The 10,000-nt window shown below is 49.3% G+C and overlaps 3 protein-coding genes across 3 annotated transcripts in view; 2 read left to right on the top strand and 1 right to left on the bottom strand.

The window, feature by feature from the left end:
* Nucleotides 1-472: 472 nt before the first annotated feature.
* EMWEY_00011900 (hypothetical protein, conserved) lies at nt 473-4,428 on the bottom strand (the record flags this gene model as incomplete). Its single annotated transcript, XM_013482919.1, has 10 exons — nt 473-584; nt 777-897; nt 1,096-1,260; nt 1,389-1,470; nt 1,624-1,675; nt 1,873-2,117; nt 2,415-2,729; nt 3,025-3,078; nt 3,637-3,735; nt 4,084-4,428. 10 exons carry the CDS (start codon nt 4,426-4,428, stop codon nt 473-475), a joined length of 1,590 nt encoding a protein of 529 aa, XP_013338373.1.
* A 728-nt stretch (nt 4,429-5,156) lies between these two features.
* On the top strand, nt 5,157-6,804 carry EMWEY_00011890 (iron-sulfur cluster assembly accessory domain containing protein, putative; the record flags this gene model as incomplete). The annotated part of the gene is made up of 3 exons (XM_013482918.1): nt 5,157-5,929; nt 6,156-6,409; nt 6,758-6,804. 3 exons carry the CDS (start codon nt 5,157-5,159, stop codon nt 6,802-6,804), a joined length of 1,074 nt encoding a protein of 357 aa, XP_013338372.1.
* Nucleotides 6,805-8,610: 1,806 nt separating this feature from the next.
* EMWEY_00011880 (hypothetical protein, conserved) overlaps nt 8,611-10,000 on the top strand; it is a gene marked incomplete at both ends in the record, with an annotated part of 9,467 nt that continues 8,077 nt past the window's right edge. The window contains 2 exons of the mRNA XM_013482917.1: nt 8,611-9,264; nt 9,742-10,000. The exon at nt 9,742-10,000 is cut by the window's right edge and continues 1,235 nt beyond it. Coding sequence (XP_013338371.1) covers nt 8,611-9,264; nt 9,742-10,000 — 913 coding nt within the window. The remainder of the gene's footprint in view (nt 9,265-9,741) is intronic.

Raw genomic sequence — 10,000 nt, 5'->3', positions numbered from 1 at the left:
CTGTTGCTGCTGCTGCTGCTGCAGCAGCAGCAGCAGCAGCAGCAGCAACTTTATAGCTTAAAGTAGCGGACACCAGGGCGGACATCGAAGGGACTAATACGTGCTTGTGCTGCCTGAGACTTCTTTGTCTCCTCCTGCAGCAGCAGCAGCAGCAGCAACAGCAGCAGACAAGTCGTGGTTGCGGCAACAACGCAGCAGCAGCAGGAGCAGCAGCAGGAGCAGCAGCAGGAGCAGCAGCAGTAGCAGCAAGAGCAACAAATGCTACGAGCCTCAGCAATCAATGCATATAATAGCTACAGCAGCAGCAGCAGAAGCAGCACGACAACGGCTGCAGCGCCCCTACGACTGCAGCAGCAGCAGCAAGAGCAGCAGCAGCAACAGCAGCAGCAGCAACAGCAGCAGCAGCAACAGCAGCAGCAGCAACAGCAGCAGCAGCAACAGCAGCTGGAGGAGAAAAAAGGACAGTTAATTCTTACGCTAAGAAAGGAGAAAGAGACACTTTGCTGCAACGAGAAGAACCAATGATTATTGATTTAGGCTGTACAGACACCCCAGATCTAGCACTCATTATTGTCTCGCCATCCCTAAGAAAAAAAAAACACAAACCCTAAACCCTAAACCCTAAACCCTAAACCCTAAACCCTAAAAATTTTTTAAATCAGAACAATACAGGGAAAGATCTCGGCATAAAACCCTAAACCCTCGGAAACACGGAACGGAATAACCTTGGTCTAAACCCTAAACCCTAAACCCTAAACCCTAAACCCTAGACGAACCAAGTTGGACGAGCACGTGCAGGAAGAGAAGGGCTTGCATGCACAAAATTATTATTTTCTTCCTCTTCTTCTTCTTCTTGTAGTTTAGCTAACGCGAGGGTTTTCTCCCTTAAATTATCATCTATATATAACACACATAAACCCTAAACCCTAAACCCTAAACCCTAAACCCTAGTAAACCCTAAGAAGTAGTATGCACAAACCCTAAACCCCAAAATGGCGAGGGAGGCGCAGACAGTCTCTATCGTAAGGAGACACTTTATCTAAATTTTTTAGGGTTTAGGGTTTAGGGTTTAGGGTTTGGTCAGTTGGGTCTTACCAATCTCACAAATATTTAATACAACCTCCTTCTTCCTCAATCTTCTGCTGCTGCTGCTGCTGCTGCTGCTGCTCGTGCTGCTGCCGCTGCTGCTGTCGCTGCTGCAGCTCCCTCTTCGCCGCCGATAGGAGACACCTTCTCTATCACCCTCGACGATTTGTGCCCCTGCAGCAGTCCCCACAATACAAGGGTTTAGGGTTTAGGGTTTAGCTGGGGTTTAGGGTTTAGCTAGGGTTTAGGGTTTAGGGTTTAGCTAGGGTTTAGGGTTTAGGGTTTAGGGTTTAGAGGCGTACGCTCTTGAGACCTCAAGAAGTCATCAAAACACTCCTCATAAGCAGAGAAGGAATCACTCTCCTCTGGCTCGTCAGGGTCAAGCTGCAGCAACACGTAAACCCTAAACCCTAAACCCTAAACCCTAATTAAACCCTAAACCCTAATAAAATATTATTTATGGGTATAGTAATTAAACAATAGGCAGCAGCAGCAACAGCAGCAGCAGCAGCAGCAGCAGCAGCAGAAGCAACAAACCTCTCCTATGCATTCTTCTGTATATTCCTCCAATAGCTGCTCAAGCCGTTTCCTGCAGGAACACACAAAGCCCTAAACCCTAAACCCTAAACCCTAAACCCTAATTAACCCTCCTACACCCCTCTAAACCCTAAACCCTCCTAAACCCTTCCTAACCCTTCCAAGCCATTGTAAACCCCTCCTAAACCCTCGTAAACCCTCGTAAACCCTCGTAAACCCTCGTAAACCCTAAACCCTAATATTTCTTACGCTTGTGTACTATCATCAACATTTATATTTTGTTTTTTTCCTTTATTAAGTGTCTGCTCCTCATCACTAAGTGTCTCCTCCTCATCACTACTATATAGTGTCTCCTCTTCCTCTTCCTCTTCCTCTTCCTCCTCCTCTTCCTCCTCCTCCCCCTCCTCCTCCTCGTCAGCAAAGAGGGAGTCGCTAATTGCTTGGGGTAACAGAGGGGGTCGTAAACCCCAAAGAAGTTCTTTCTCATCAGGAGCCTAAACCCTCATAACATTTATAAACCCTAATTCCTATTTATACAACTAGTTACCCTAGCTAGCTAGTTAGCTAGCTAGCTAGCTAACTAGCTAGCTAGCTAGCTAGCTAGCTAAACAGCTAAATAGGTACACATGCGGTGGCTAGATAGCTGGCTAGAGCCCAAACCCTCATAAACCCTCGTAAACCCTCGTAAACCCTCGTAAACCCTCATAAACCCTCATAAACCCTCATAAACTCTCGTAAACCCTCGTAAACCCTCGTAAACCCTAAACCCTAAACCCTAGTAATGTATTTACCCATTGTTTGCCATCAGCATCTGTTAATGCTGTAGCAACAAAGTCATCAGCAATTTCTTCATAACCTTCGCATGCATCCATTGCAGCAAGAACTTGGCTTGCTGCAGCAGCAAAAAGGAGACACATTAAAGGAGATATATATATCCTGCTGCTGCTGCTGCTGCTGCTGCTGTTGCTGCTGCTGTTGCTGCTGCTGCTGCTGCTGCTATGTTTACCTTCTTTGTCTCTTTTCATGCTTTCTTCTGCTTCTTTTTCTTCCTTAAGAATTGTCTCCTTCCCTCCATCATGAGATAAGAAGGCACCACCCCCTAAACTCTGCAGCAACAAGGAGACACCAGCAGCAGCAGCAGCAGCAGCAGCAGCAGCAGCAGCAGCAGCAGCAGCAGCAGCAGCAGCAGCAGATACAGCACATGGAGCAGCAAATATACAAGAAGAAGCAGCAGAGACACATAGAACAGCAGCAGCAAATAGACAAAACTGCAGCAGCAAAGACAGACAACAACAGCAGCTGCGGCTAAGACACAGACAGCACAGCAGCAGCAGCAAAGACAGCCAGCAGCAGCTGCAGCAGCAGCAGCAGCAGCAAGCAGCAGCAGGTAGAAAAACTTACAACTAAATGCTGTGAGTAATCATAACCATCTTGAGGGAAATAACAATCGCCACTCTGAGCACAGCAGCAGCAGCAGCAGCAGCAGCAACAGCAGCAGCAGCAGCAGCACATGTTAGGAAAGGGACAAAAGAAAAAAGGGAGACAAAAAGGAGACAAAAAGGAGAGAAAAAAGGAGACAAAAAAGGAGACAAAAAGGAGACAATAAAGGAGACAGTATATCTTACTAGGTCCGGCTCTATTTGCTTTCCTCGTTGGGCCTGAAAGGCAACACACACAAATTAGGGTTTAGGGTTTAGGGTTTAGGGTTTAGGAGGAGACAAAGTAGGAAACAACAAGAAGGAGACAAAAAAGAAACAAAAAAATAAAAAGAAGAAACAAATAAAGAAAGAAACAATTGGAGACAAAAAGGAGACAAAAAAGGAGACAAAAAGGAGACAAAAAAGGGGACAGAAAAAAAGGAGACAAAAAAAGGAGACAAAAAAAGGGGACAAAGAAGGAGACAAAAGAAAAGGAGACAAAAAAAGGAGAAAAAAAAGGAGAAAAAAAAGGAGAAAAAAAAGGAGAAAAAGGGAGACAAAAAAAGGAGACAAAAAGAAAAAGGAGGCAATTTACTGTATGTGTTTCTTCTTCCTCGTCATCTTGTAGATGTAATCTTTCTAATTGTTTTTGTAAATATTCAGGAAGAGGTTGTTGGGGCTGCAGCCTAAAACCCTAAACCCTAAACCCTAAACCCTAAACCCTAAACCCTAAACCCTAAACCCTAAACCCTAAACCCTAAAATCTAAAATCTAAAACCTAAAATGTAGAGATACTGCTACTTATATTGTTGGTCATGTAGTGCAGCATATGTTAATGCTGCTGCTGCTGTTGCTGTTGCTGCAGCTGTATGTGCTGCTGCATATGCTGCAGGGTAACTGGCGGTGCTGCAGCACCGCCAGTTACCCTGCAGCAGCAAAACGAACAGCAGCAGCACCAGCAGCAGCAGCAAGATGTGCAACAGCAGCAGAAGCAGCAGCAGCAAACGGTGCAGCAGCAGCAGCAGCAGGTGTATCAGCTTACCTTATTTCTTGCATTAGGTGGTATAACTCGTTGCAGCTGGAGGCGTGGTTTGCGGCTTGCTGCTGCTGCTGCTGCTGCTGCTGCATGCTGCCGCAGCTCCTGCTGCGATGCAGGCAGCAACTTAAATGTAAATGTATTTGGGTCATTCTTTTGGAACCGAACTTTGCGGCCTTTTCCCTGCTGCTGCTGCTGCTGCTGCTGCTGCTGCTGCGGTTTTTCTGCTGCTGCTGCTGCTGCTGCTGTTGCTGTTGCTGCTGCTGCTGCTGCTGTTGCTGCTGTTGCTGTTGCACTTTGGGGGGCCTCACTAGGAGGAGGCCCCGATGAAGACTTCTCTTCTGTCGGCATTTGCTGTTAAAGAAAATACGGAAGATTGCTGCTGCTGCTGCAGCTGCTGCTGCTCTTGCTGCTGCTGCTGCTGCTGCTGCTGCTGCCGCAGTTATTGTTGCTGCTGCTGCGGTGATGTCGTTATACAGCAGCGCAGCAATCAACGAAGACAGCGGCTGTTCCTCGCAGAAGGCTGAGGCCCCAAGTCCGCTGGTACAGTTGCTGCAGCAGCTGCTGCAGCTGCTACTGCTGCTGCTGCTGCTGCTGCTGCTAAACACTGGTCCTCTTGCTGCAGCAGCAATAGCTATTATTAATAGGAGGTATAAGAAAACCTTGCTGCTGCTGCTTATAACTTTTCTTATTTAGCAACGTTATATCGAGGCTTATACGTGTGGGACAATGGGAGCAACAGCAGCCGCTGCTGCTGCTGCTGCGGCAGCTGCTGCTGCATGCACGAGCAGCAGCAGCCGCAGCAAGAGCAGTCGCTGCAGCGCTTAGAGAGAAAAACTGCTAGACGTCATTACAGCAGCAATAAAAATATTTTATTATTTTTCTTGTTTGTGTCATTAAGTAATTCTTTTCCTGCAGCAGCAGCAGCAGCAGCAGCATCAGCAGCAGCAGTATCTGCGGTGACGACAGCTGCTGCTGCTACCGTAGCTGCAGCATAGCAGCAAGTTACTGCAGCAACAGCAGCAACTTCTCCTCCTTCTGCTGCTCTTTGAGCTGCTGCTATATCTGTCTCTCTTCTTATGTCTTTGCTAAGGGCTGCTGCGGGGTGGAAGGCTGCAGCAGCAGCTGCTGCTCCTGCTGCTGCAGTAACAGCAGCAACGGCGGCAGCAGCAGCTGCTGCTGCAGCATCTGCAGCAGCAGCAGCAGCAGATGGGCTTAGTTATACATCACCTGTATCCGCAGGTGTGCCCGTAAGCCTCGCGCACATTGCAGTGAGCAGCAGCAGCAGCAGGACATCTGTTGCTGCTGCTGCATGCGCTGCTGCTCTCAAAGGACGCAGCAGCAGTCTAAGGTTCGAGCGGCTTCTGCTGCAGCACAGCAGCGCCTGCAGCAGCAGCAGCAGCTACTCGGGTGTATATAGACGTCACTTTGCTGCTGGTGTTGGACGACCTCGACCTATTGAGGTTTCTTTTGGTGACGACCAGGCAGCAGCAGCAGCAGCAGCAGCGGCAACAACAGCAGCAGCAGCAGCAGCAGGAGTTGGAGAAGCAGCAGCAGCAGGAGACACGGAGTTGCTGCCGCTGCGCTGCAGCGAGCAGCCAAATCGTCATCTATTTGCTGCTCCCTCTGTTATAGCGCGACTGCAGCACGTAGCGCAGCGGCGTAAAGCTGCTGCTGCTGCTGCTGCTGCTGCTGCTGGTAATGATGAAGCAGCAGCAGCAGCAGCAGCAGCAGCAGCAGCAGCAGCAGATAGTCTAGGGTTAAGGATAGAAGTATCAGGAGGAGGATGCAGCGGATATAAATATTCTTTTGCTGTTGTTACCTTAGAGGAAGCAAAACGTGACGGAGACCTGTAAACCCTAAACCCTAAACCCTAAACCCTAAACCCTAAACCCTAAACCCTAGGCCAACACTAATTACATGGATAGAGGTTTATAGGAACACTAGACAACAGCAAATGCTCGTGTTTAACCAATTGTGTGTATATCGAGGGTTTAGGGTTTAGGGTTTAGGGTTTACTGTTTACTGTTTAGGGTTTAAGGTTTAGGGTTTAGGGTTTTTTCTTTTTTTTGCTGCAGGATTTTCCGTTGGTACCCGGATGGTGACGCCAAGGGCAACAGCAGCAGCAACAACAGCAACAGCAGCAGCAGCAGCAGCAGCAGTAACAGTAACAGCAGCAGCAGCAGCAAAAGCAGAAACCCCACCTCCCCCAGCAACAGCAGCACCACGAACTCCCCTACCGCTAGCGGCACCGCCATGAACAGCAGCAGCATCCCTTTCAGCAGCAGCAGCAGCAGCAGCAGCAGCAGCACACCTATCAGCAGCAACAGCAGTAGGAGCAATAGCAGGAGGAGGAGGAATAGTATTAAGGAAATAGATTGGTTTGTGTGTATAAATGCAAAAGGAATACATTTATTAGGGGAAGAAAGTTGTATAATATATAAATATTCTCCTTTTTCTTCTTCTTTTATTATTTATAATAATAATAAGGCAACACATACATGTACTTGTGGACATTCTTTTGCTATTGATGTACCTTTCTAGTCTACTCCTGCTCCTGCTCCTGCTCCTGCTGCTGCTGGTGCTGCTGCTGCTGCTCGTGATGCTGCTCGTGCTGGTGCTGCTGATGGTGCTGGTGGTGGTGTTGTTGTTGTTCTTGCTGCTGCTGCTGCTACTGCAGCAGCAGCAGCAGCAAAAGGAACAGATGCGCCTTATGTTCATAAATGAGCAACTAATACATGTAGTTGTTGTAGACATCCTGCAGCAGCAGCAGCAGCAGCAGTTGATGCTGCTGCTGCTGCTGCTGCTAGTGCTGCAGTAACAGCAGCAGGAGATGGGGGACATGATGATGTAGTTGGTGCTGCTGTAGATGAGGCAGATGATGCAGTTGCTGCTGCAGTTGCTGCTGCAGCAAATGCTGTTCTTTGTAGAGACTGCTGCAGCAGATGTTGCTGCAAATGCTGCTGCTGCTGCTGCTGCAGAAACACTTGTTGCTGCTGCAGCAGCTGCTGCTGCTGCTGCAGAAACACTTGTTGCTGCTGCAGCAGCTGCTGCTGCTGCAGCACCATATTAACGCAGCGCTAGGACCTCCTAGAACCTTAACCCTTCCTATTGAACCAATGCCTAAACCCTAAACCCTAAACCCTAATTCATTATGTGAGGGTTTTTGTCTTCTTTCTATAGCAGTAACGTATCCATACAGATAGATATGTAAACCCTAAACCCTAAACCACAAACCCTAAACCCTAAACCCTAGTTCTTGATGGTGACGATCATACACACTACCGTCCCCGTTAGATCATAGACTACCTACAAGTAGTACAGGACTCCTGCTGCTGTTGCTGCAGGAGCTGTTGCTGCAGCAGCAGCAGCAGCAGCAGGTTATATGGGACAAAAGCAAGGTTTAGGTAGGTATAAAGGTGCGGTGTATGCACAGCAGCAGCAATAGTTCTCAAGAGCAGCAGCAGCTGCTGCTGCTAGGCAGACAACGAGAGTGTTAAGGGTTTCTGGTGCAGTGTAGACTCTAGACCCTCGAGACCAAACCCTAAACCCTAAACCCTAAACCCTCACGTCCTCGAGTCTGTGTTAACTGCTTCCTTGTGCTCCTACACCTATCTGCAATAGCCAATAAGGGTTTAGGGTTTAGGGTTTAGGGTTTAGGGTTAACCTTTTATGCTCTCCCTTAAATAGTAAAAGAATTAAATATAAAATAAAATAAATTTAATTATTTAAATAAAGACATTTGTATTATATAGCGCATGCAAGTACTGCAACAAAAGGAGAAATTGGGGCTTTGTGCTGCATGCAGGGCAGAACAAGTAAATATTTTATATTTTTATTGCTAATTATAATTAATGAATTAAATTAAACAAATAAAAATATTAAATAAAATTAACAAGTAAATACGCTTGTGTGCATGCAGCTTTCTGGGGCTGCAGCACGAGCTGCTGCTGGGCTGCTGCTGCTGCATGCAGCAGCAGCAGCAGCAAGTTGTTCTTTGCTGTATAATAAAATAAAATTAAATTTACGCCTTTAGGCGCAACAGCCTATAAGGGCTTAGCTAATAGAGATGTACACCCGCGCAGCTGCAGCAGCCGCAGCAGCAGCAGGCCCAGCTGCAGCTGTTGCAGCAGCAGCAGTAGTAGTAGTATTACCTGCTGCTGTTGCTGCTGCTGCTGCTGTAACACCAGCAGCAGCAACACAGGCGGGTGAGGCTGCCTAGGAGGCACCAACACTTCCTTCCCCTTAGTAATCCCTATACTGCTGCAGCGGCAGTATAGCAACGACAGTGACTGCAACAGCAACTGCAGCAGCAGCAGCAGCAACAGCAGCAACAGCAGCACGCCTTGTCTAGTGCTCCTGTTATAGACATATATCCGCTGAATCCTTCGTGCGGCAGCAGCAGCAGCAGCAGCAGCAGCAAGTTGGCAGCAGCCAGAGAAATCATCAATATCCTTGCTAGCAGCAACAGTAGCAGCAACAGTAGCAGCAACAGCAGCAGCAGCTGCTGCTGCAGCAACAGCAGCAGCAGCAATGAGAGGATCTGCTCCTGGGCGCAGCAGCGCCCAGCTGTCTTACCCAACCCATGAGGACATGCAGATAGGGAGAAGCAGCTTCCTGCAGCTAGCAGCAGCAATAGCAGCAGCAGCAAAAGGGAAGAACAGCAGCAGCAGCATTGAGGCATTTAAATGGTCATTTAAGGGGCTACAGGATGTAGCTGATTTGCTGCTGCTGCTGCTGCAGCAGCAGCAAAGATGCAAAGTGCTGCTGACGCATGCACTCTGGGCTTCTGCTGCAGAGAAAGTTGCTGCTGCATGCAGCAGCTACGTCAATGAATTCTTGCCGCAGATGCTGCTGCTGCACACAGCAGAGACGCAGCTGCTGCAGCAGCAGCAACAGCAGCAGCGGCAACAGCAGGGCCAAGCACAACAACAGCAGCAGCAGCAGCAGAACACGGTGCAGCAGCAGATGCTGCCGCTTGCCCGCGAGCTGCAGCTGCTGCAGCTACGATTCATGCAGCGGCTGCTGCAGCAGCAGCCAGCAGCAGCACCTGTTTGTGCTGCTCCTATTGCGCAAATCCTTAGCATGCACAGCAGCGTCTGGCAAAGCAGCAGCAGCAGCAGCAGCAGCAGCAGTGAGCAGCTGAGTGTTGTAGCAGCAGCATATGAGCTGCTGCAGTCATGTGGGGCTACGCTGCTGCAGCAAACACTTGCTGCTGCTGGCAGCCTCAGCAGCAGAGGGACTGCTGCAGTAACAGTGAGTCCCTCTAAACCCTAAACCCTAAACCCTTAAAACCCTAAACCCTTAGAACCCTAAACCCTCGGACGTTGACATTACTGCCTAAACCCTAGACCCTCGTGTAGGCAGTTCCTTAACTGTCGTGACCCTTTGCTGCTGCTGCTGCTGCTGCTGCTGTTGCTGTTGCTGCTGCAGGAATATATAGGGGGTGCAGCTGCATGCACTCGTGGTTTTGCTGCACTTAGCAGCATCCGCTCGCATGTACACGAGGTGCTGCTGCAGCTGCCGCTGCTGCTGGCTCCCGCTGCTGCTGTTGCTGCAGGTGAGCAGCAGCAGCAGCAACAGCAGAAGCAGCAGCAGCAGTTGCGCTCTGTTGCAGCAAAGTGCATGCGTTGCTGCTTGTCTGTTGTTGCTGCATGGGCAGAGATACTGCATCCCCTTGCAGAGGATCGTGCTGCTGCTGCTGCTGCTGCCAGCAGGGGGCAGCAGCAGCAGCGGCAGGGTATGCTGCTGCTTCCCGAAGCAGCGCATGCAGAGCAGCTGCTGCAGCACACTGCAGCAGCATGGGAGGAAGCAGACACCCAGGTGCTGCTGCAGCTGCTGCAGCAGCCGCCCCACACGCATGTGGTGGCGTCTGCTGCTGTTGCTGCAGCAGCAGCAAACGTCGAGTCGGATGGATCTGCTG

The sequence above is a fragment of the Eimeria maxima genome, genomic scaffold (assembly GCF_000499605.1).
Source record: "Eimeria maxima Weybridge genomic scaffold, Emw_scaff84, whole genome shotgun sequence".
Taxonomy (NCBI): Eukaryota; Apicomplexa; class Conoidasida; order Eucoccidiorida; family Eimeriidae; genus Eimeria; species Eimeria maxima.
Note: the sequence above shows the minus strand (reverse complement) of the source record. Positions and strands in the feature narration are given on the sequence as shown.